At 41.0% G+C, this 26,983-nt stretch overlaps 1 protein-coding gene across 1 annotated transcript; it reads left to right on the top strand.

Annotated features, from left to right (window-relative positions):
- The first annotated feature begins 448 nt into the window (after positions 1-448).
- dlx1a (distal-less homeobox 1a) lies at positions 449-26,983 on the top strand. The gene is made up of 8 exons (XM_018684797.2): positions 449-908; positions 13,258-13,392; positions 13,896-13,951; positions 22,767-22,982; positions 23,617-23,726; positions 24,243-24,835; positions 25,114-25,313; positions 25,660-26,983. The coding sequence occupies exons 6-8, from the start codon at positions 24,526-24,528 to the stop codon at positions 25,909-25,911; spliced, it is 762 nt and encodes a 253-aa protein (XP_018540313.1). The 5' UTR covers positions 449-908; positions 13,258-13,392; positions 13,896-13,951; positions 22,767-22,982; positions 23,617-23,726; positions 24,243-24,525; the 3' UTR covers positions 25,912-26,983.

The raw sequence follows: 26,983 nt of genomic DNA, 5'->3' as shown, positions 1-26,983 counted from the left end.
TCAGTAACATCAAAAAGCAACAATGTAAACATAAAAACACAAAACTAAGAGTCTACATCGTGCTAGCAGCTTTGTGATGTTGTGCACTGGCACAGCTAAACGCCCACATTAGCCTGCTAACCTCCTTACAATCTGATATGTTTAATTTTTAGGTATATACCTGATATAGGTAGATATACTGCAGATATAATGTTTACCATCTTATTTTAGCCTATTGGCGTGCTAATGTTTTGCTAAATAGCACCAAGCTGAGGCTTCGGGAAGTAATAATGGCCATATGTTATTGTTTTCTAGCATTTCATAGACTGACCTAGGCAAAAGAAAATAATTGTCAGATCTGTTGATAATAAGGATAACTGTTTTTGCAGGCTTTGCAACCATGCCTGAAGTTTTCTGTTAATTATTTGACAGAAATAATTAAAGCATTTTAAAAACACAGCAAATGAGCTTAATATAAACTTAACTTAAACTTAAAACTAAGATCTTGAAATTAATTTCAGTCAGGTTCCCTCTTGATATTATAGATGGTAATGTAGTTACTCAAGTGGTCCACAGTCCCAACAAATTTGTCATTAATCAAACTATGTAGACAGAAACAGCAGAGTACACCTGGGGCTTTTGGGGCCCTAAAGGGTCTATGGCTCCTTGACAGTTGCCTACTTTGTCCAGTTAGTATTTCATCCTTGGAACAGTACTACTACAGTAATTCTAGCCATTGTTTTTCCCTATTAAAACCTTGCGCCTACATTACCCATTATGCAACGGAGCCGCCGACCGTTAGGTCAGACATTCGGCTGCGTTAAACCACTCTCCACACTCTTGTCTACCTGCTCTTCACATTGTGAAATGAGCCTGGTCGGTTTTTACAAAAACCGGTTGTTGCCAGCCCAGCCCTGATGTTAGTGGTGGTAAGTAACTTTCACATAAGTACAATTTTTAGGCTACTTAACCTGTTTAAATAACTTTATGCTAGTTTATAGCTACCTCTACTAGCTACACTTTACTTTTTGCTTCAGTACGTTTATTTTAAAGCTTCAGTCATAAGTTAGTTTGCAGATTCATTTCATTTGTACAAACTATAATCAATAAATAATTCATGATGTAGCCTATTAGAGTTTATAAACCTTCGTGGTAGTTAAGTTGTTGAAATTAGCCCTGCGTCGATTTTGATAACTATTTTAGTACTTTTATTTTAAGGCATGACTGTTGAAGGTAGTTTTATCCGTTCTTCAAGTTTTTGCAGCCTACAAGATTAAAATGTTCTTGTTTCATTTCTTGATTTCATCGGTTATACTAAGTATAATCCATGTTACAGCTTTGAATGTATATGAATGTATGTTTGTGATGAACCCAATGTCCGATGAACTCACCATCTATATCACTCTCAGCTTCTCCATCTTCTGGTTTGTGTATAAAGTATGTTTTTTTATTACAGAATATGCAGAACCCTGAACTCTTCTTTATCTTAAGGGTAAAGTCCAGAGTCAGATACCACAGTCGGACTTTTCAGAATTTCCCTTTATCAGTTAACTAAATTACTCTTTTGGTTCCACAAACGGTAGGCATGGGCCAGTGTGAGATTCTGACAGTATGATAACCGTAAGCAAAAATATCACGGTTTAGCGGTATTGTGATCAAAGCTCTAAAATGAGTTATTTTGAAATGCCTGGTAAGAAAAACAACTTTTTTTCCCCCCATTGATCACAATCTATTTTAATTAAATTTAATTAAACAACACAGAATATTTGGAACATCAGTAAAAGTATAAAGTTAATAAAATATAAAACCTGCAGCTCAACAATCGCAAAACATAAAGAATTGATTTATTTTCTGTAAAAAAGAAACACAAACAAAACAAACAGAGCAAAAAGAACTCGTCTTTGATAAGTCAATTTAACATGACACACATGAAACCTTGACTTTTTAAAACCATGGTATACCTTGAAACCAGTGACTGGCCCATGCCTAACAAGCAGTTAAGTAAATTACAGTTGCACACAGCTTTATTCTTCTTTTCAGGAAGAACAGTGGGGTGTATTTTCTTCAGCATATGGGCCTGTTCTCATATCTGTCCTGATCATCATCCTTAAACTGATTAATGACGTGAAATTACAAAGAAAACTGAAGATATTGAACACATTACAACTTAAATGGCCCCTTGAATGCAGCATGTATGTAAAGGATACAATACATAGATATTCATATAGAATTTGATTCGCTTTCAGCTGGCCTGGCTGGGCTGATTAATGCATTTCTCAGTATGTGTTGTATTATTTTTTAGCCATTTTAGAGCTGTAATTTTATCCAGGAACCCGCTCGCAGCTAATGCAACTTCTGATTGCTGCTGAGGTTGAGTGTTACACTAATGAGTATTATGGTTTTCAATTGAAAACCTTTGTGCCACTGTATTGCCCCCGCTTGTGCAGATCACTGTGATGAATACTCATCATACTTTATGATACTTTAGCACATTGTCACTAAATGAAGGCTTCCAGGTCAATTTTCAATTTTTTCGCTCTCCACTTGAAACAAGACAAAACCTTGGAACCCTTCACATCTCTAATTCAGATTGATTGAATCCACTCGTGGCCACAAGGGGCCTCATCTCACTGTAGTTTCCTCTGCCTTTTCTGCTGTGAGTGCACATTTCGCATTGTACCACACAGGCTCAGCCGACTGGCCTGCTAGAAGTGGAAGTGGCATTTACTGTTTAGTAGGCTCATGAGTTTATGTGATGTCTCATTAATTCCACTAGCGACACGTGACTTAACAGAGCCATCGTCAGGCTTTTATGCAGCATGTTGACACAGCTACTCCAGTCTTCACATATCTGGTGGACGAGAACAAACTAGTGTGCATGTGGATTGTTTGGACGATTTGCAGGCCTCTGTGCAGTTGTCAGAAGGTTGGGAAAGCCCTTTCGCTCCTTCAGACCACACAGTTGAGTTTACAGAAGCTTAATTACCCCCACCCCCAGTAGTTCACACACCAGGTCTATCCCAGGCCCTCGTGGTCCCACTGCACCTGCCTGTAAATACTCAAAGTATGAAGGTGATTGTTTTATTTAAAGGAGAAATTAGACATTTGGGGATATATGCTTATTCGCTTTCTTGCAGAGAAGTACACCTGCTGCCTGACAACCAACTGATTTGTCAATTATGTGTTTTTTACGCTTTGGTTTTTGATTGGATTAAACAAACAAGATACAACGTGTTAATTAGTGAGCTTTAGAGGTGCTGGCAGAGGCAGATTTTGTTCCTTTAGGAGAGAGCCAGGGCTAACCATTTCCCCCTGTTTCCTGTATTTGTGCTAAGCTAAGCTAACCGGCTGCTGGCATTTGCTTCATATAAAACGTACAGACATGGCAGGGGCATCAACTTTGCCATCTAAGTATCAGCAAGAAAGCAAAGAAAAGAAAATTTATTCATTTGAAACTTCTGAATTGAACTGAATCATTGTGAGTCATTTTTCAAGGATAAATACCAACTACTCTCTGGTATCGAGCATTTGAAGATGCCAGCTTGGGGTCTGGGAAATTGTGATACACATATTTCACTATTTTCTGACATTTTTATTGACCTAATTGATCATAATCAGATTAATCCATAATGAAAAGAATCGTTAACGTGCAGCAGTGCTTTTGATATGATGCACCTCACTAGTGTTCATGATGCTATATCATTTCAAATCAAATTTTATTAGCCTCATGAATTTAACTATTTTGTTAAACATCGGCTGTCCACTCTTAGATTTTTTTTGCCCTTGTCTATGTTGAATGTCAGTCAAACCTGAAAATAGCACAGATTGCATTATGTGCCTTCATTGATGAGTACAGCACATTTCTGTGTTAAAATGTAAGCATTTTAGACACCACAGAAGTATTTCTGTTCTGTAGATTTAGAGCTTTTCAAGATGTCAGGTTTATATATAAAGAACAAAGCCACATCCAGGGTGACAAGTGCAATATTCAGCATGTCTATTTCAGCTTATTCCCCCTCTGCAGTTGATCAGCCATTCAGCTGCAGTGAATTGAAATCTAAAGAAGACAGGGCACTTTCTCCCAGAGTCAAGGCTATTACGGTGGATCCAGCAGTGGGCCCTTAGTTGCTGCGCTTTTGTAAGGGGGACACAGTCTGTCCATTATGTTGTGTCAGAGTGGATATGTGGGAGGTTGATTTATGTCTGAAACTCTCATGGGTTTCAGTCGCCCCTCTCTTACTTTTCATATTTCAGAGAAAAAGAGGGAGGAACGTCCATTAATGCTTGCATTTCCTCACTTTCAGCATGTTTAATCATGCAAGTAATTGGATGTAACTTACATTAAAGCAGGCAGAAAGGCTTAATGCCATCATTCTGTGAAATGACAGCCAGCAGGTATCAAGCTTGACTTGAATATTTAGTTTCACCTGTTGGCATTTCTGCTACTGTTACCTTATGGCGCCTCCACCTCTCTCCGCTGAGGCAGACAGTCAGGGAGTTTTGGACTGGAGCCCAGCCGTCCTGAAGGACCTGCCGAACATGATACCTGTGTGGAGGAGCTCCAGCGTCTTAGCCCCCAGGTTCCCAGGGGAGAGCTGGGTCCCCCTCCACACCACACCCTCCCACCATCACTGCTTTGCTTATCGTGTTCCTCATTTTCTTTTGTGCTCCTTGGTTACCCACATACCCCGAGGCTACTGAGCCCCCTTTTCACCATCACTGAACCTGGCCAGTCCCTTTTCTCTGCTAAATGAGTCCTCTTTAAGATAATGTTTGATGCGCTGACAGCCAGGACCAAAACAGTGTAAGAGAAACCGAGTTTGACATCTTTTAATTGTGCGTCAGAGAGCGGAGATTGTGGTCTCTTGGACCGCTTTGAGATCAGGCTGCTGATATGGTAATTTGCTCAAGTGAAGGATGTGATGAAAGTGGTGGTGTTGATAGTTTAGCAGTAGATGTCCCCGGTGTCCAGTCTGCTGGTTCACCGCTCTGCCTTAAACATGACATGATTCCTCAAGAAGTGTATACTGAAGTATCAGCAAATACAGAAATAGCAGCAACAACTGAAAAGGTTTTTTTTCTTCCACAGAATATGTTTTCACACAGGAAGTCTTTAATCTCCTTCAATAAACAGGCACAAGTGTTCATTCTGATTTAGAACAAATGGCAGATGTGCATGAAATGATTAAGTTCTCCGAGTGCCAATGTTTTTTTTTTTTCCTTTCTTTTGCAATATTCATGGTAATTGATTTCCATCTGTGTACGACCAGAGCTTGTGGTTGTGATTACATCTGTCGGCTAAATGACTTGGGATCATGGTGCACTTCAAATCGAGCGTGTATTAAGCCGGATTTCTATTCAGATGGCATGAAAATAGATCAGTTAGTGTACATAAAGCACTGGATTTTGTTATCATGATTGACAGTTAGTGAACAGCCGCATGACAAGACTTGTTATTTTTGTCACAAGTGATGCATGTTTGTAGAGATAATCCTTTCCTTCATCACAACCCGATGAAGACAAAGTAGCTTATTCAAAATTTAGCTTTTTTAGCCCCTCTATCTCTCTCTGTTGTGCTTTTCTAATTGATTTGAACAAATGCAAATGACCCTATGCTTTTTGAGTCATCATACTACTTATAATCATCAATGACGGGAACCTGCTGCGGCATTTGGTTTTAATTTACTCCATGTGCAGCTGTAAAATATGACATAACATCTACCAGGAAGTTAGGCTTGTTTGTTGAAAAATCTGTGGAGGACTAATTTTCAATGTGTGACTTAAATAAAAACGAGTTGTGAGTAATTACTAGGTGGAGGAATGGGAAACATTCATATGTCAATGTTCTGCACAGCACGGAGGATTTAATTGTGAAGTTATTTCTGTAATAGAGATCAACAGAAAACATTAAGAGTGGGCTTTACGTTTTCATCTGCACATGAATGACCTCTTTGACTAAGCTGTTATTTCTTAAGACTGACTTTTCTTGTACTGCAGGGCCTGCCTGCGTATTAATCTCTTAAATGAGCCGTGCTGTGTGGAGTTGGATGAACATGTGCTTCTCTAGATGTAGTTTTCTTATTAAAACTGTCCCATTAGGCTGTAATTGGTGCTATCTGAGGCTGGGACAGAACCGTATGGGGAAGGGAGGGAGAAGTCAGACTGAGATGGTATCGGGGCGGCCGAGGAGACAGGAAGCCTCTGTGTAATCTTGTCAGGTTGGAGATCGGAGCTGCGATCAAGCCGACTGGACTGAACTGTGCTTGTCTGCTGCCACACTGCAGCTTCACGGGGAGTGTGCTGAACCGCTGTGAACTGTGCTTGTCTTTGTTGTTTGTGCAGCATTTCACCTGGGTGTTTACACGTTGGATCGTTTTCAACTTTGTATATAAAGTGAGCTCAGTGTTACGATCAGTGCATACGATGAGCATCAGAAGGGATCAGTTGCTACTTCATATCAAAATTCAAGGGAGCAAGAGAAAGGTGGCTTTGTAGAATAACAGCAGTAGAAGCCAAACATGTTCCCATAAACTCTCTGCTGAGTTTATAGGAACAGAAATCCAGTCAGATTATGTGTAGTTTTAATCTCTGCTTTTTTCCCTCCTCATATGTGAGGTTTTCAGTTTCATCTGCAATTTAGAATCACAAGAAGTGATTAACCTATTATTTGGCTGGAGGGCAAACAGACAGAGAACATGATCCTTTTAATAGTGATTGAGGTAATAGATGTAGACATCAGTGGTATAGAGCAACGATTTTGTTCTCGACTCGGCTGATGACAAAATCAAAATCAGTAGCAAAAGGCCACTCAGCTGAATTAAACAAATCCATGTGAAGTGTATTTTTACTGCACTAACACAGTAATGGATATGTTTGGTTGGTGTACAACAGAATGAGAAATGCTCAGTAAACCTTAACTGTACACAAGAATCAGGGGATAGTGAGAAGACTGCTATTACTTTACACATATGTCACTCACGATACGATAACAAAACACTCCCAGGACCCCGGTCTGAAACACTGCAAAGCTCTCACAGTGTTTTTTTCCAGCTGAACCCAAGCTTACTAAGTAAATAGGAATGCTGCACGCAGACACACACTGACATTTGCCAGATGCTCAGTGCTAATTAGGGCCAAGTATTCCCCCTCGTACGGAGTGTGTGAGAAACCATAAGTGCACCGCTGGCCGACCTGTAAGACCCGACCAGGGTGGAGTTCTATGTTTGTACTCTGCAAATAACAAACTCGGGATTGTTATTCAGAGCAGGAATTTGTTGTTTCTGTTTTCATACAGGGAGACATACATGAAGTCCAGTTTTCTTTGATGTGAATTTGTGATCTCTGATCATTTGGAGTCCAAATAAACAGCTCACAGTGTATTTTACTCATGGACATGAGTGCTAAATCCAGTAAAGCTCAGGGTCTCCCAGAAGCTGCAGTTAGAGGCATGAACAGACACAGCTTTGCCTCTTGACTCTGTCATTTAAGATACTTACATCCTTGCAGTTCAGTGCTGCTTGTGTGGGTGTGCCACAGCAAAAAGCAGGTGCTGAGAAGCAAAATGGTTTCGCCTTGTTGCTATTTTCCCCCAGTGAGCAGTTTACCATTGAGACATTATCCTTTTCAGGTATGACATTCATCATTTCTCATCTGGCCTCCACATTTTGAAATCCAAGCTATCACACCACCTACAAGTCTCCAAATATAATCTACCCATATCCAAAAAACAGTCCCTCCCTCCTGCATAATAAGCCACTCTTCAAACCCTCCTCCACCCCCCAAAATGGTGGCGGCTTACTAAGCAGGAAGTGAAAGGAGCCCTGAAAGCTCCAGCCACCCACAGACCCGCCCCCCTCTACCCCACCTCACCCTTCTTCACCCTGCTCTCCCAGGCTGCAATGTGGCTCTGTGTCCTGGCTCCTGTCCAGGTTCTGGTGCTGTGATGGGGAGGGTCACAGTTTGTGTCTGACCCCGGGCCTGCATGTTGGATGTTGTTATTATTAGTGCTCCATTGCCCCCCCAGGCGGGCAGTCCCCAAAGCAGGAGGAACTGCTAGGGCTCTGGAGAGGCTCCAGACCTGGAGAACAGCTGTGTGGGTTAGAGGCTGCTGGGGCCCCTGCAGTCCCATGGGGGCACCGCTGCACCGGCCCGCCAGGAGGTACGACTGTGTTTTATACGACCTCATCGTACATGGCTGTGCAGCAGGACCAAGGCATGTTACTGGATACACTATCTAATGTACAGGTGATGGGCACAATAATGGGAGGCTTGTAATATAATGCAGTACATGATATGATATACTGTTACACCATATAAGTCTGTAAACCATCAGAGATATGCCAGTTTACCAAGGAATACATCTCTTTGTCTTTGACCCCTGTTCACATGTTAGGACCTCAGTGTGAACATTAAGTCAAGACAAAAGTCAGAGAGATTAATTTTGTGTTGCTGATTTTTTCCCCCCTATCTCATTACTACTCAGATGTACACATTGATATTATCGTATAAAATTACATTTACCAGGATAGAGGCTCATCCACCCCCACAATTAAATTGATCCAAAACTTCTCTGAACATTTTAAGCTTCCCAAAGTTTCAGTAGTTCTTAATATATTGCAATAGATGCTCCTGTCACTGTGTGAACTCCCTGAATTTAAAAATATATTTGTGAATTTATTTGAACTTAACTCACATGTTGCAGCCTTCAGTTGCTTTGTTTACAGCCGCAGGAGGGCAAAGGGTATTTAAAAGCCTACCTTACCTCTCACTACCATCTTAATTCTGCCTATTCTTGGCAGTTCTGGGGGTGTGTGTGTGGGGGGTGGTGGCTTCTAACTGTGTAAATAGCTCTGGAAATTGCGTGTGGCCTTTGACTGTCTGTGTAATTGCAAGCCTCTTGCAGTATTTTGCTTGGCAGTCTGAGAGGTTAACCCCTGAGGGCTGGAGGCCTGAAGCTCTCCGTCTGACTGGCAGAGGGCTCCTCAAAGCCCCACTTGTTCACCTCGCAGCCTGGGCAGTTCTAAGCCGCTGCTGATCCTCTTCTGGACAAGAGGGAGAGTGAGACGCTGTCGTGGCTGAGGCTCTGCAGGGTGAAGCCTGGAGTGTTATAGGCCCCCACAGACACACCGAGCCCAGGCTGCCTTGTTGCACCTGGGCAGTCAGTAGCACTCATAGCTTTGTCACCTCTGCGAGAGAGCACCAGGACTAAGCTCAGGTTTTAGCTGTAATCAGATTATATGGAGGCTACTACAGTATGTGGTTGGTCAGCTCCCTGGAATTTTTTTTTCCCATATTCCCATCAAACTGTAAATGTGGACTGCTCTTGTAGTTAATGATGCGCAGATGGATGCACTTACTTTCATTATATTGAGTGAGTGTTTGATGCAATAATGCACTTAAATGTCAATTTATCAATTTATATGGTGTATTGCTGCTAATTTACAAAAACGCCCATTACAAAGCCACAAAATGCATTTGGCAGCACTGAAAACGATGGAGAGAGAGTAAGATTAGAGAAATAAATCATGAGTATTCAGACATGGCCAAAAATAATGTCATGTTAAATTGATTTGATCTTAATCCCGCACATTACTTCTGTATTTTTAAGGGTTTCACATCCATGACACTGTTTATTTTGAACGTCTTCAACTCAGAAGTATTCAGGGGTCAAGTTGGGGATTTTGTGCAGAAGGTGAAGTCTAACCTGTCTGCTGTGATGGATGATGTAGCCGTATGAAATGGTCTGTAAAGATGCAGCCTCTTATAGAGTCACAGCAGAAACTGTAGAGAAAAAACAACATGCGCCGTTTCCTCCTTGGATTCCCACATTGTTCTCGCCAGCTCTGCTCCCCCTGGGCCTGGAGAACGAGTCTCTGTACACCCCAGACAAAAGTACACAGGCAGAAAAGAAATATCAAGGCACAAAAGCTCTTTATGTAATGCTGTCAAGTTGCATTGATTTTTTTTCCCCTCTATATTTGACAGACAACATAAAATCGTTGCTTCATGTCATGTCAAGCTGGGCCTCGGAGAGCGCATTGGCTCTTACAGTATCACAAAATTCTTTGGTGGAAATGTTTCTTGGACCAGACATTGTGTGGAGATGTTGACTAAGAGTAATTCATTTGTGCGGACTCTGAACATGTTTGTTGCCTTTACACAACAACATAAATTAAAACTACTCTACAGAAAGTCAAGTCAGATTAGTTTTGTGACTTTGTGCAGTGGACCACAGGGCACAGTGTGCTGTACAGTATCCGACACCCGGGTCTGTTTTATCAGTGGATGAATGGATTCAAGGACCGGGGCAGGACTGGGGGGGTGCTGGTTTGTCTCTGGGTTTCTGAGGTGGAGGATCAGCAGCTGTGTAATCAAACCTGGCTCTGACCCCACCTGTCCGGACGTTCCTCCACACCCTCCATCATGTTCATGTGTCACGCACACACTGATGAACCGCTGGTCGCGTGCAACCTCTGAGCTGCTCTGACCTACGGTCTGATTTAGTGAGGATATTCCACAACTGCCGGCGCGAGTAGGGAATACAGTACTTTATTCTTTTCCCTTTACATTCATTCAGGTCTTTATTTAAACTTCTACTGATTTATTGTTGACCTGTGGCCACTCAAGCTTTGCAATAAATCACAGATTAAAAGACATTAAAAATACAATTTTAAGGTAGCTGTACCTGAGTATGTCCACTCCATTCCAATTTTAACTTATACTATATTACATTTCACTGCCAAAATATTGTATTATTTACTCCACTACATTTATCTGACAGCTAGTTATTACATACATATATATAAACTATACAGCAGTAATGTAAAATTGTTACACCTTACCAGGAGCAATTAATACATTAAAATGCTGTTTTACACATTTAAGCATCAACTGATTATAACCTAATTATATAATAAAGGCAGTGAGCAGTAACTAGTGAAGTAGTAAAGTTGAGAAAAGGAGTTTTCAGGCTGGATAGAAAACATGCCTTGTTTTCTCATCTTTTTAGGCTGTTTCTCTGGGGTAACAGCAGTCACTGCTGTTTGGCTTGGTTTTCAGCTCAGTTTTATAGTTAATGCAAATTTTACTTAATGGCATTTTGGAGGAAATTAAATATTTTTCTCTTTTTTGGGAGGTGTCATGATGCAGAAATTAAAAAAAAAAATAAATTAAATAGTTACAGTAATTTAATAATAAGAATAATCTCAAGGGGTGTAAACAGTACTTTAGATACTTTCGTGCTTTACTGAAATAAAATCATTAGTACATGACTTGTTATAAAGTATTTTCACATTGTAATATAACTACTTTTTCTCTACATGTAAAGTATCTGAGTACCACTGCTCTCTGGTAAAGAATCACATTATTTGCTGACATTGTTTACATGGCACTTTGAGCTGAATGTGGCACAATAGAGGAAGAAGCCAGTGTCAGACATGTGGATGCTCGGTGGTTCCTGTTGAGAACACTAAGCTCTGTATTTGCACTCCCCTCGTTGAGGATAACAGCCTCTCCAGCCCAGGTTAGGAGTGGGGCTCCCTGCAGCTGCTGTCTCTGAGGCTGATTAGTGTGGTGATGAGCGAATGAGGGCCAGGGGAGCCACGCACACACACTCTGAAAGGGTTAAGCAGCCGGTTAGGGAGGAGACCTGCTCTGTGTCCAGGACGTTGAGTGCTGCAGCGAGATGGTGTGCTGTTACACTGCATGAGGCCTCGGCTCCACTTGGATTCTGATTGGGTCTGTAAGATCACAGTCCCGTATCCCCCCTCCTCCCCTTCAGTCCCCCCCCTCTCTCTGCCAACCCCCTTCCTCCCTGAGGGTTTCTCTCTCCACATCCTCCCTGCTGATTATCACCACTGCCAGAGCTGACTCTTGCACTCCAGCTGCTGTCCACACTCTGGCTCTGGGGCTAATTTAACCAGGCTGCGTGGAGGGAGAAAACTTTCTCACACAGACCCAGAGAGGCTGAGCTGCCGCACAGCAAAGCTCCTCCCAGGCTTTAGCTTGTTGCCCTCTGCAGAAACCTCCATCAACCACCGCTGCTGCTCACTACAAAAAGAACCGCGCTGCTAACACTACATGCCTTTCTGTCAGCTTCTCCCTGGTGGACCATTTAAACAATATCCAGAGCTACAAATGTTCAGAAAAAAGGTCACAGTCCTCTAAACTTGGAAATAGTTCATCAGTGCAAAATAGACAGCAGAGGTTTCCCTGCCGACCAGCATGTGTTCCTCTCTGCAGGTGTTTCCTCTGAGTAAAGCCAGGGCATAGTTCTGCCTTCACTGTCCAAAGGGTGACTCTCAACAGTCATCTTCAATGTGAAATTCAACCCTTAAGTCAATGTAGAGCGCACATACAATATCTCAAGAGCTACTGTATATCAAAGCATTGTGTATTTCCATCACAATACAACCAGGAATAACAGAGGTGAATGATGAGTTGCGAAGATTGATGCCTTGACAACTTCTTTTACCAAGAAAGATGGCTGAGGCTAGAAAAGTGAGTTTGAGTTTCTCTCTGAATTGCTATTTCTGCATTAGGGTATTTCAGGTTATTGTTACTTGATAAAAGCAAAGGCTGAATAATTCACACAAACATCATCGTAAGTCTGGGCTTCGAAAAACATCTATTTGACTTTGTGAGACTGCGAGGGAGAAAAACACAGTCATTGACCAGTCGAACAAGTGACTTTGGAGCAGGACAAAAGAGGTGGATCACAAAGAAGACAGGAATCAGAATGAGGGCTTGCTTTATGAAGTGAATTTGAAATCTAGCTTGGAGAAAATTTTCATTTGCACTGAAAATGATTCCTCAAATCTCTAATTATGTAACATATAAATTAGAGATTTTCCCTCTAAGAATACAGTTTATGCTCTTCATGGGAAAGTATTATGGTTTTGGTTTGTATTTAATTCTGTGCGACAATCAACAATTCAAACAATACGCACACCACAAACATTAGATCTATCCCATGCCCTGGCATATATCCATATGCCACTTGGACACATGCCAGCAGCTCTTGGAGTAAAGCCTTGTCTTACTTGTGAGTCTGTGCCAAAGCAGCATTATATGAGTGTTGACGGTGAGAGTCCTCTGTAAGCCTGCGGGGCTCCGGTGTCTCCCTGTCGGGCCGTCCTGGGTCGTACAATTGGACAGAGAGGGCAAGACGCTGCGCCACTCTCCCAGCCCCCCACCCCCCGGCCATGTTAAATGGGAGCATTGTGACTGCAGACCTGTTCTCATCTTCATGTACACTTTCTTTTTTTCTCCTTCTCGCAGTACATAATGACCCCAGACTATGTGACGACAGCCATTGTATCCGACCACATAGAAATTAAAGATGAGGATCTGATTCAGAGGCAGCTGCAGGTCTTTTTCTGCTGCGTGGTGTTGCTGGGTCCAGACATATTCAAGGTGTGTTGGTATACGTGTAATATTTAGTAAATCGCTTTTTACATCCTCATGCTGTGTTTGGCCTCTCATGTTGTTGCAAACACTGAGCCAGGTGGTAACAATTGATTAAATCAAATTTCTGCCCAGAAGAAGAGTTCAATTATGACATTAGACCTGTAATCTGATGCATTCCTTCATTCACATGTAGAACTGTAAATTCGTTATGGTATATCTACAATATTTACCCCTGTAATTTCACTTATTTATATCGTTTTAGATGTGTTAGAGGTGGTGCATATATTACACATGTGAAAGGGTTTCATTATCATACGTGTAATGTAATCAGAGTGCCTGATTTGAATATGCATTTTCTCAACAGGTGCATGGTCACACATACATTAAATGTACTGTAGAGACTGCAGGGAGAGAACAGACTGTATCCTTTATTTCATGATTAAAATGTCTCAAATAAGCTATTCAGAAAAAGAAACCCCCACTTTCATGTTTTTCTTTTCTCTCCACAGAATTTCCCCTCCATCAGTCTTTCTGGCGAACAATGTGGTCGCACCACACCGGGCAGGTATTTAATCTCTTGCAGTCATTTTGCCTGGGAATCCCCCTATTTTTTCAAATATGAAGTGCAATTTAGAAATCAAACCCAGCAGCACTGATCGTGGGCAGAGGAGTTATGAGAAGATACTTTTTTTTTCTCCTTCCATTTAACTAAAATGCTCCGAGAACTCACACAGTGAACACACAGCCCACTGTGCACGGCGAGATGGGTCCTCAAAGACAGAGATAATGCTTTTTCCTCAAAAAGGTGATTGATGTGCCATTCACTATGAAGAAAAACAATGCAAATTTCAGATGGGCAGGTTTTACATGGCTTTAGACTACATACAAAGTGTCCTATTGGAATATACACCAGGAGAAATACTTGTTACTGCATCAAAATGTGGTATGTTTTCAGTATTTATTTTCATAATGTGGTCTTTACATCTTCAGTGACACTGTAGAATTGTCATGTTCTTGGACACTTACTTACATTTTGGAAAATAATTTACCTTACATTTTGCAGCGGCAGTATGAGTATGAATTCAGCACTTTGTGTTCGCCAGCTTTGGCGATCATGCTGCAAAGTCAAACTGACCACAGAGATAGCATCTCAGAAGGCAATTAAAAAGAAATTAAGTCAAATTGTGACTAATGTTGTGTTGTCTAGTATTTTTCCATGTTTATTTTGAGCAAGATTTCTTGGAAACTCCCACTTTTTAAATTGCAGCAAATGCTTATTTTAGATTTTTTTTTTTTCAAACCAGTCTGCTTTTCCACTGGTCTGCAAAGATGCTATCAACAGTGATTTCAGTGTGGCTATTTCTGCCTTATACACACACACACACACACACACACATATACAATGCATGTATAAATAATTCGCATAGGTCAAGCTTTGATCCTCTGATACAGCCTCTCAGATTGCCAGTGGTGGCAGGAAAACCAGTAGATTGAAAATGAGGAATGCATCAAGGGGTGTGCTGTTTACTTGTAGCACGGGCAGCTGGTTAGCCACCCCCTCCGCCATTTTACACCCCCCTCCCTCGCTTTTCAATTCCAGCCAGACCCCAGGCTCGGCCGCTAACTGGGGGCTGGAATATTGTGCACTGGGGATCAATGCGGCCCTGAGTGAAATGTCAACTGTGGCCCTGCGATGTGTCAGGCTGTGAGGGAGTTGTAATGGCTATTGATCCACTGTGCGCTTAATGCAGAGCTGCCCTGCCACGGTGCGAGCCAGCTGCAGCAGAGAGATATATGTATGAGATGAGCTAAAACTGAGAAAATAGAAAAGAAAGAGCCCACAGTTTTGTCCCCCTCCTTCCAATCCCTCCCTCTCTGGCTGCAGATTGATCTTCCTCTTCCTGCTGATTCTAACTGGGGTCTGTCATTATCTTACTCTGTCATTAGGGGCTCCATTGACAGCCTTGGCCTGTCTGTGTCACTCTATTGAGACAGCAACACTTTTCCCATGCAGCGTTCCCTACATTTATTAAAATCTGTGACAGCCTTGTCTTAGCTTTCTCCATAGATGGCTGAGCTTCAGGCAGCGGTGCAGCAGTGTAATTGGAACATGAGGCTCTCTGGCTAGTAATATCTGTGAGGTACAGCTGTAGGTCAGACTGGTTTATATCAGACTGCTGGCTATGAAGAACATAGTCAGACCACCTCTGTCTGGGGGTCAGTGTAGCCTGTGCTCCTTGGGGCAACGCTATAGACCCTGCATTTATACCTGCATCCGTGAATCACGTGTATGATCAGGAGTTTTCACACTGCCACTGTGAGGGGAAAAAACAATGTTTTCAAAAACATATATTACGAAAATAAAGGGATGAGCAGGAAGTCAAAAAAGGGAGCGTGTTATATTTTTCTTTTTGTTGAAGGGAGAGTGTCAGGAGATTTATCTCAGAGTTAGTTCTGAGAAAATTTTCTTCTAAAACTCTAGTCTTATAAAGCCACAAATATAGAGTACTTGAAATATTCAATAAACAGTGCCCATTATGTTATTGTTTGCCATAATTTTAGGAATTCCACTCCTGATGTTTGCTTGAAAATTGCATCAAGGTTTAAATTAGAGTGCAAATTGTTTGTCCATTTTTAGTTATTATTGGCAAAGTAAGTCTTAATGTTGTCTTAATTTTTGAGCTATAAATCCAGAGACTTTGAAGAATATATTAATAATGCTGGGGAGGATGGTACTTAAAAAAACAAAAACAAAAATTAACCATAAAGCACAGCCACCACCATCACCACCCCAATAATTTTCATAATGTCCATCAGGAAAACAGTCCTTTTATTTTTTCCCACCACCAAAACACCTTTTGGCTTTAACCAAAGGATTTCTCGACTATCACAGCCAAAATCAATTTTATTTAAATAGCCAAAAATCACAAGTTTGCCACAGGAGGCTTTAAAATGTGTACAGCATATGACACTCTCTATGCTGAGCTCTCAACAGAGGAGCATGTAAAGGTAAAATAACAATAAAGTCCATGAAAAATGACCATAGATATACTTTTAAGGTTTTCACAAGACCACGACAAGAAGTCATTTTAGTGCAGACTTTTTGCATTATGCACTTGAATGCATGCTTAACTGTTCAGGGAGAGTATAAAAATGACTGGGGAAGGGAGTAAGGCTGAAAGATATGTGTCACTTCTCAAAAAAGGAGCGCCTTCCTGTTGGAGTTTCCAACAGCCTGCCTCTGATATCACACATAAACAACTAAATATCATGTAGTCCTGTTTAAACATTAATATGTCACTGGAGCAATAATTTTCATTGTGCCACCAACTTGCACATTAGAAGCAGAATTAGTTATTGCCAAACTTTTGGCAAACATAGTAAAATGGATCCAGTTACCTGAACATTAAAGCCTTTTTTCAAACCAAAATCTCCTAAATTATCACTGTTATTGAAAGTTACATGAGACTATGTTGTAGCCTGCTACGTATTAGAATAAATTCAATAGAATATGAACCTGGGTATGAGAAACGGTTAAAAGACTCGCACATAATCGCCTCAAAAAGTCAAATAACTCTCCCCTCAGCAAAAAGAAAATACACAGTCCTCCCCTTCCTAATAATTTTCATACTGTGCCTAACCACCAGGTAAATTAAGCTGTTTATAAAACTGAATTCATGCTCAAATGTCTCAACAGCTGCAACTTCAAAGAAGCAGATTTGAAAAGCCTATTTGTTTCTGTGTCAAAGTGACCAAACAACTGAAATATTGTGCCAGATTTCAGTGTGAAACAAAATGAAAACAGAAAAAGAAAGAGCCTGCAATCCAAACAGTTTTATTCTTACAGTCTTTACATAACCTAAATTTGTGATCACATGATTATTGTTTTATTGTATTTTCTGCTCCCGGACGATTACTGTAGGGACTTGACAACTTGAAAACATTTCTGGAGGCTGTCAGGAAGTGCACAGTGGGGTGCGCTGAATTGAGATTGGTGGTTTGTGGGCATGTGTGTGTGTGTGTGTGTTTGTGTGCTACACAAAAGCGATGCTGAGTATAGGCTGGTGGTGGGACCAAGCCGCTTCTCCATGTTACAGGAGGCACAATCAGGTAGGACCAGGGGGTCTCTGGCTGTCTTGGCCCCCGTAACACACGAGGCTGCTCAATGGGACGGAAGTTATTGGGGGGTTGGGGTGAAACTGATGACATGGTGTGTGACAGAGACTCATCATTTGAGTGTGATACAAGTATTTGAGCTGCAAGGCTGTAATGTTGCTCTGCTTGTCTGGAAAGATTTATTCCAGATTGCAGTGCCTGAGGGGTCAGCGGCCATACATGTGGGAGGTTTTGCACTTTTTCGGGGGGTTATGGACATAATTAAACAACATGGAGAATCTGTTGGCGTAGAGGAAGAACGCAGCCTATGTATGTCTTACAGGACATGGTGAGGAGTAATTTAGTATTTGCTTTTATGCAGATATACATATGGCAGAGAAATACAATAAATTTCTGTCTCCACAAAACTTGAATTTATGGCCTCGCTCCTGCCCGATAGAAAAGAAGAGCTTTTTTTTTTTTAAAGCGGGAAGGAAGAAGTGTTTAATCCAACACCCACTGTGAAAGGAAAAAGTAATGCATATCTCACTATCTTGCCTGTCCCCCAGCGAGATGAAATTGAAATTTTAATGCATTGTGGAGTTTTTCCCTCGAATGGAGAGGCTGATAGACACGGGGATGTCATATTTACAGTATGAACACCCATGGTTTAATGCACTCTACAATACTGCCATCTCTGAGTTCTTTGGAACAAAACATGCTCTCGAACATAAAGGAAAGGCAAGGAACAAAATTATTCCATAAGCTTTCTATCAAGCCTCTGCATTCATGGCAAAGTCTAAAGGGCATGTCAGTCGTCCTGCCTCTGAGAGAGGTAATTATCCTTTTCCTGTCAGAGAACAACAAATGATAGCCAGAGATGGGGGTGCATTTTCAGGAGCTGAAATTTGTCAATAGGAAGGAGAAGGAGGTTTAATTTTCTGGCAGCTGCATATCTACTTTTAGCATGTTCTTCCCAATGGTCATTTGTTGCATGTTTTCTTTCTTTTCACAAGGGTAGTGCTGTTTGTTTATGTCTGTGAGCTTCTGAGGGTGTATTTATGTGCCCTGCATTAACATACCTATTTATAGTCCCACACTTTCTTACAGTCACCTTTTTTTTTCTGTTGTGACCATTTCACAGATTATATATTGTCCAAGTAATTTCCCTTTCAGCATCTGTGTTTTTTACCTTTCAGAGAAAGCAGTGAATGGAGGGAAAATTATCACAATTACTCATATAATTGAGCCGTCTTTGTAGCAAGTGCAGCTTCAGTAGCCTTTTTTTTCCATCAGCCAAAATGGTTTCATTATATGGGTTTTTCATATTCCCTGACACAGGGCTCTGCTGAGGGCCTGGCGCGTGGATGAGATGCAGGATGAACAGAGCGAATCATTAAGGTCACAGTAGGAATAATTATCCCAGCTATGGAAAGAGCATCTACAGCCTTTTTTCTCCCCCGGCACAAATGCAATGTCCACGGCTTTTAGTCACAAAGAACTTTGTTACAAATGGAGCTTCCACCTTCTACTTATACAAAGAAGAGAGGGGGAGAGCAAGACTTGTATCAACATGACAATTTTCCATCATTAAGACTAATGACAGGCACAGACTGTGGGGATCAAGGGGGAGCACAAAAAAGAGAGGCGCATTCAGGTGTTGGCTGAGTGCTGACCTCCTTCCTGTCTTTGTTGGAGACTTAACTCTTAACAAAAACTAAAAAGGGGGTTTCAGACTAAAGGCGCAGTGGCAGCTGAACGTCAAGCAGCACAGCTCTCCAAATTTGCATGTTCTCCATTCGCAGGGAAATTAATTCAATTAGACAGATACATGTAAAGATGTTTCGTCAGTCGTTGTTCTAGTGTTGGTGAAATAATTCCCCAGCTTACAGCCGTGTTATATTGATTTTATCCCTGCAATCCAGCTCTCTCACATCAAACCAAGAGTCCATTAAATTTGGATTTTCTTTAAAATTGATTTTCTGATAAGTTGACGATTTAATGCTCAGATCTTGACTTAACAGATGGGATACTGTAACATGTGTGCGAGTGTGACGCATCAATGTGACACTAGTTTCTTTTACAGTTTTGCTGAATTAAGTAAAAAGCCATATTTTCCAAGTCCTTTCTCCACCAACCTTCACTCAGGTAATTGGTCATTTTGCAGCCAATTTGGGGCAGGTTGGATGCTTACTGCCATGGCCTGACCCCTGCTGCTGCTGTAATGGGGACAGCATTTCTACCAGTTCGCTGGGGGCTTTTCCACACTTGTGACCCCAGCTTTCTGAGCAGGAAGCTGCTCTGAACACTGAAAGGGGGAAAAGGAGTTGAAATATGACTTCTCAACTCTGCAGTGATCAGCTTATACATGTGGATGATAGATTCCTGCTTTTTACTCAAACACGTTTTTGCAGCGAGAGATGTCATATGTTGGGAATGACAGCGTTACAGGGGCTCTTAATTTTGTACAAATGCTCTGCTTCTGCTTGAAGGAAAAAGACAAATACTAAAAAATAAACAAAGAACAATAGAGCAGACAGAGTCCTGAGAGCAGCAAGTCCATTTTGGAGTACCAGGAGTGTTTGATCAGTTCATCCCCAATGGATGTGATGCAGTTTCCTCACAGGGTCATCAGCGTCTAAAAACAAACAAAACAAACATTACTTTCCTGCACAGGTCAACACTATATCATTATTTAATAGCTATAGAAAACATTCTTAATATTTTTAGCTACAAGGACTATATTCTACTTTTTGGTGTATGATAAGCATAATCAGTGACCCTAATATAACAGATTAGCCCAACACAAAAATTTAAAACAGGATTTGAAGCTGCTATCACATTCAGTCTTTTAGTTAAATGAATGAGTTATTAATGTTTACACCTGTTTAATTATAATAATCTGAGAAACACAAAATTATTTTTAATTTAGAAGCCATATCATCTGAATAAACTTTAATTTAAAAGGAAAAATGCCTGACTGTGCCCTTAAGAAATAAATCATGTAATTGTTTCTTATTTTTATTTAATTTCAGAAACCAGAAAGTGTGACTCTACTTGCAGGTAATAAAACCAATCTGATTGAGACTCAACTGGTTGAGAATGTTTTTTAAAAAATACATTAAATTACTGTCAGACAGTAAATTTGGTTTGGACTGTATTGTATTTTCAAAAACCATAAAAAAAAACAGACACCCCCCCCCCCCCCCCAAAAAAAAAAAAAAAAAAAAAAAAAAAAACACGAATTTTCTTCCAGCATCTCTCCTGGCCCTTATGATAATGCAATCAATTAACCAGTGTAACAATCTTGTTTCTCAGATATTATGATTTATTTTTTGTTTACATATAACTCGGTAAACAAAATCAATTCACATTTTGATGCCACACTGAACATGAAAATAGACACTGAATCGAGTTAATTGTAGTGCATCTAGTTTGCGTTCATTGACGCCACAAATTACAGGATTGCAGCGAGCAGCAAAGTCAGGCAGGAAGCAGAACAAAAGGCAATTTCACTTGTTTGATCCACTGCCTTTAAAATGTGAAATACAACCTTCATATAGTGTGACATTTCTGCTGGAAGTCAGTCGCCGGACTACATTTGCATTTGGAGTTGAGGTGATGTGGTAAAAATGTCCATAATGGGCAGTTTGAGAAAGATGAGCCACTGTATTAATGTTTTTAAAAAATCATTTAAAAACAGCAGAGAGTGTGGGAACAATTTATTTTTTCGTACACTTCAGGTGGACATTAATGCAACATGAGAAAAGTTGATCGAAATATATACATATTTTTAAAAAGCTCTTTTCTGTGTAACTTTTCATTTGCAGATTTTAATTATAATCGCCTGAAATGGTCAAATATCAGCATAAATTATTTAAGATGAAGCTGAAAAAAACTCACATAAACACATCCTGTTAAAACATATACAAGTGCATGTTTTAAAGCTGCATTATGTCTCCTTCATGAAGAAGGGAAGTAAGAAAAAAAAACTCACAGTTGCCTGCACCTCTAACGACAATAATTAATCACTGCTCACATGCAGAGTGTGCACGGAGCACAGGGGGCTGAGCCTGCACACAGCATGGATACACGGTTTACCAGTGCACCGCGGTCGGGATAATATTTGGTGGCTGTTAAAATGTGGGTTGGCATGGTAGTTGTGGAGGGCTTTCTATCACCGGACTGAAATGAAGTCTGTGACATCTTGGCCCGTTTACTACCCCCACCCCACCAACCCCAAAAACCTCCTCACCCCTCCGTCCCACACCCCTCCACCCACCCCTCCCTCTCCGTCTCTCCACCTCTGTGCACACTAACCTTCAGGTGAAGAGCAGCAGGTGTTAAAACACCCTCAGCCACAGAGCTACTCACTCCTAATGAGTTCTGCCTCCGCGCTCCATCCATGCATGGAGGACTTTATTTTTAGTGCGGCTAGTTAGAGCCCTGCTGCGCTGCCATGCTGCAGGAGGGACCGCTCTGGCCTATGCTGCCCTCCTGCCAGCGAGCGCAGGAGTCAAATTCTAAATTAAAGTGGTAATATTATCACACGCCTGCTCATCCTAATGACACCGAGGATGCCCTGAGAAATATCTTTCAAATAAATAGCTAATCCCTTAGGTGGCAAGCAAATTAACACTTTGTAAATGATTGATTTTTGCAAAAGGTATCAATAAAATTAATATAATGTATGCGGAACTACATTTACTCCTCAGCCCTACAGGACATTTACCTCACCAAAAAGCCTCTAATTATTATTGCTATTATTAGTATTATTCTAGGGGTATGATTTTTACATTTTTTCCCTGCAAATTCTGTCTCTGTTCTGTTAATGGTTTTGCTCACAGCCGCGTTTCAGTTTGCAGATACTATAATCGTGGGAAAGTAATGACAGTTATCAGTCGCACCCACCAAGTACCCATAAAAATCTGTCCTCTGTTCTGGAAGATGATAATTATTGGTTGTACTACCATTATCATTGTCGTTGTTGATAGAGGAAATCTTGAAGCATTTTTCGAAAGTAATTCCAGAGAAATCACTTCAAATTGGCCTATTTTAGAGGGGGACAAGGAACCATCTTTCGTTATAGCCTAATATTTCACAGAAATCTTTAAATTCAGGCATCCGCAGCCGCCTGGCACACTGTGGCACACGCGCCGTGATGTCAGAGCCCGCATTTTTGATAACACATTTTGCAACTTGCCTAGTTCTGTTTTGAGATCAATTATGTAATTACATTGATAATGACAGTGACGGAATTTAACTGCCTTTAATTTGTTATTCAGGTGGAGATGGGGGGACTGCGGATGGAGCAGCTCGGCTGTGTTCCTGCTCTGCACAGACACCAGAAGAAGAGCTGCAGCCTGCAAATGAATCCTAATAATATGAAGAGCTGCTGGATACTTTCCTCTTCTTCTTTCACCAAGTGCAACCCGTGGAGGCTCTTTGACCCCGGATGGCGCGGATTTATCTGCTCCTTTTCCATCACATGATTTTTTTAAGTAAGTGTTAGACATTGCCTGTTTTTTTTTAAAAAAACCTCCTTGTTGAAATGAAGGTATTGTTTTTAGATATAGCGTGGCTGCTGCACTGATCCTGTTTGAGCTTTGACGGTGTGGAGGTCTGAGCATGCAGCTCAAGAAAAATGTCTCCTGTTTTGTCAGCCGGCAGTTCAATTAGATCAAATGTCCATGGATAATTATTCTCGTTGGGCTGTGGGAGGCTGGCCGCACCCACCACCCCCCCACACCCTCACTTAGATTCATGTTAATCAAAGGTGCCATGTGTTTAACAAAATTATTACCATTAATTGATTGAGATAGAAGGTGTGTTAAGTGTAAAGTCGCTTGGAAAACATTTGAAGGTGATAAGACAATAGGCCTGTGTGCGTTCATGCATGGCTGTGTTATAAAACAGGCGAAGTTGGGAAGGTAAAATCCATCCGAGTAAGGGAATAAACAATTTATACACTATATTGTATTAAAAATAAGTCAGTTAATAGGAAGTTCGGTCAGGTTGAAATATTAAAGTAGACTACTTTTATTAAATTACTTAATGGCCAGATAAAAACAATCATTATTTTGCTATATATCCTATATATTATGTATAGGCTGTGTTGTTGTTATATGTTTTCAGGTGTTATAAAACATCATTGGGCCTTTACCTGAACCAATAACCATTTGACATCAGAGCAGACTGTTTTAACATCCCACTGCTGCCAGGTGTGACCGAGACCTCAAGCCACTGTAAGTGTTAAATACATGACTAATTACAGAGCTACTTATGAAAATTGAACACTAGTGTTATGCTAATGCACCTTCCTCCTGATAGAGCATTAGGGGAGCTTTAATCAGGAAAAAAAAAAGAAAGCTTTAATCAAACTGGCCAGCAGAAACAGGGCAGCTTTAACGAGGCTGGAAATATTATTTAACTTTATTACATGACGTTTAGGCGGATATGAGACAGTCCTACCTTTACTGTATTATCGAATATTACATTTTTTGGATAGTGTCGATAAAAATATGTATCAGAAAAAAATGTTATCACCTGACAATGTACAATATTTTCTATTGTACTGTTATTATTTGCTGTCCAAAATGGATGTTGGTATTAAATGCATTTTGATAATAATAATAACACTAATAATACTGATAATAATAATACTGATAATAATAATAATAATAATGATAATAATAATACTAATAGTGAATCTTGACATGTCAAGAAATCTGAGGTTTTGTGGTTTTCCTTGACTTTATCAGGTTCTTCGGACCCAGCCTCAGCGTCGCCAATCGGCTTCCCTCTTGGAGAGAGTGGACCAATCAGCGACAGTCTTTGATGAATATTCATGAGTCCGAGATTCAAACCTTTGAGCGAGTTTGTCTTGGTCCACAGCATCATACCTAGGACTTTTCACAGGCACAAACTACATTTTCTTATGAATGGAAAGAGAAAAAATCAGTTCGGCTTAAATTGGGACACATCCTTCACTGAGATCATAGAAGGAAAACAACAAAAGGAAGACAAGGGGAACCGCCAGAAGAGATGACAATGACTACAATTCCAGAAAGTCTTAATAGCCCTGCCTCAGGAAAAGCCGTTTTCATGGAGTTTGGACCCCCGAGTCAACAAATGTCGCCTTCCTCCATGTCTCACGGACACTATCCCATGCACTGTTTACATTCTGCAGGTCATACCCAGCACGACAGCTACAGTCCAGGCTCATCGTTCCCCAGATCTTTGGGTTATCCATACGTAAACTCCGTCGGCAGCCATTCCACCAGTCCATATCTCAGCACAGTACAGACCTACCAAAACAGCTCGGCACTCACACAGACTCGGTTAGAGGATGCAGGTAAGTGTGCAACGGCATCTTTGCATCTCAAATATTAACTTTCTGTTGTACGCACGGCTGTCTACTCTATACGATCTTCGCTGCATCGAAAAGACGACCCAAGCGTTGGAATTGGGCTTGGTAATTATTTATTGCGTAACGCTATAAACAATGTATGCAATTAAGGGTAATTATACCTAAAGTACAGCGCTGGAGTATTCATTGCTGCGCAACACGGTTGGCCACAACTGCCTCCTAATTTTTTTCTCCCTTTCTCTGCTCTTTTTTGTCTCCCTCAGCACCAGAAACAGAGAAAAACACAGTGGTGGAAGGCGGAGAGGTTCGATTCAATGGGAAAGGGAAAAAGATTAGGAAACCTAGGACTATCTATTCGAGTTTACAGCTTCAAGCGTTGAACAGGAGATTTCAACAGACTCAATATTTGGCGTTACCGGAGAGAGCTGAGCTTGCAGCGTCGCTGGGTCTCACTCAGACACAGGCAAGTCCACGAGACATACTCACAAATAACTTCACTCTGCAGGAACACCCAGGGACACTTTTTCACAACATGCAATCTTATTATTATCGAATATTGTTATTATTATTATGGCTATACTATAGCTATATATAGACGGATGATACCAGATAATATCACAATAATATCATAATCATGGGCCGTATATTTACATGTCATTTCTCTTGATCTTGACTTTGTTTAATGAATTCTGCTGTGTGCGTAAAATGTGCGTAAAACCTGCGTAATTCTATTTCAACTGTCTTTTTTAGTCTACTCCTTAACCTCAGTTTCAGTTTCCTCATCCAAATGATTTCCTTTGTCTTTCCAGGTGAAGATCTGGTTTCAGAATAAACGATCCAAATTCAAGAAACTGATGAAGCAAGGCGGTGGCACAATTGACACCAACGCTTTAGCCAGTGGCCGTGGACTTTCGAGCGGCTCTCCTTCGGTGGCACCTGTTTGGAGCACACCGACCACCGTGAAGACTTCAGTGGGCACAACCGGATCTTACATTCCCAGCTACACCTCATGGTATCCAACCACACACCAAGAGTCTATGCAACAGTCACAGCTCATGTGAACAGAGACCTCGGCCCTCAACTCGGCTCGTGGCTCGTGTGTCAGGATGGTGAAGGGGCTCACAGCCGCTCAGCGCGGCCCAGCACTGATAATGCACAACACCAACCCCGGAGTTTGCTGCCTAATGCCGCCAGCTGACACAGTGGCCTCCTCATACCGGATGACGGCAAGCAGCAAAGAACAAGAAGAAGGCGAGGGAGGAGGAGGAGGAGGGAGCTGGGAGACTGAAAAGGCACGCAATGCGCCCAAGGGCAACAAGTCCGGAAATCGTAGACAAATGGATCTTTTTTTGGCTGCTGTTTATCACTTTTGTGTCAGTTTCTATTTTTTAAAAACAAGTCATATTTGTGTGAGCTATTCTGTTATTGAGCTCTAGGCTACATGTTTATAAGAAAACGCGTGTTTGTTTACGCCAGATGTCGGACCCGAGGTGATGACGACCTAAAACCAATCTGCATTCATCAACAGCTAAAGGTTAATCAGGCCATAGGGGCGATTCTTAAACCAAATAATAACAAATTATAAACTCCACCACCCGGCCATTATGCTTACAGCACAGTCAACCACAGAGCATATTGTGCAAAGCCTCAAATTGCTACTATGTTGTTTATATGTGTTTATTATTTAAGTTAAATTATTCAGGCTAGTTTTTCTGTTGAGGTTAGTCTGTGTTCATTTTGTAAGTGTGTTTGAAATAACAACACTGTGTTGTTAATGCTGCACTAATGCAAGCAGAGCTTTTTCTATGCCGTGCCCCGATGTTATGTGAAAAATGTAAAAGGCCTGACGATTTGCTGCTTTAGAAAAAAAAAAAAAAAAAAAAAAAGAATAATCCTGAGGGTGAGCAGCTCATATGTCACTGTATTTTGTACATAATTTTCAGATTTGTTTTTGTGCTGTACTGGATACGCTGTGAAACAGGGTTTTAGGCTTTCTGTATTTGTCGAGATGTGTTTAGTCAACATAGAAAATATTTAGTTTTGTATTGATCACTTTAATTTATTTATCTGTTTCTGAAGTTTATGTACATAATGTGCAAAGTTTCAAAAGCAGTAAAATAATGATTTAAATTA

Source organism: Lates calcarifer, linkage group LG1, assembly GCF_001640805.2.
Source record: "Lates calcarifer isolate ASB-BC8 linkage group LG1, TLL_Latcal_v3, whole genome shotgun sequence".
Lineage (NCBI taxonomy): Eukaryota > Metazoa > Chordata > Actinopteri > Centropomidae > Lates > Lates calcarifer.
The sequence above is the reverse complement of the archived record's forward strand: the minus strand, read 5'-3'. Positions and strand labels throughout refer to the sequence as shown.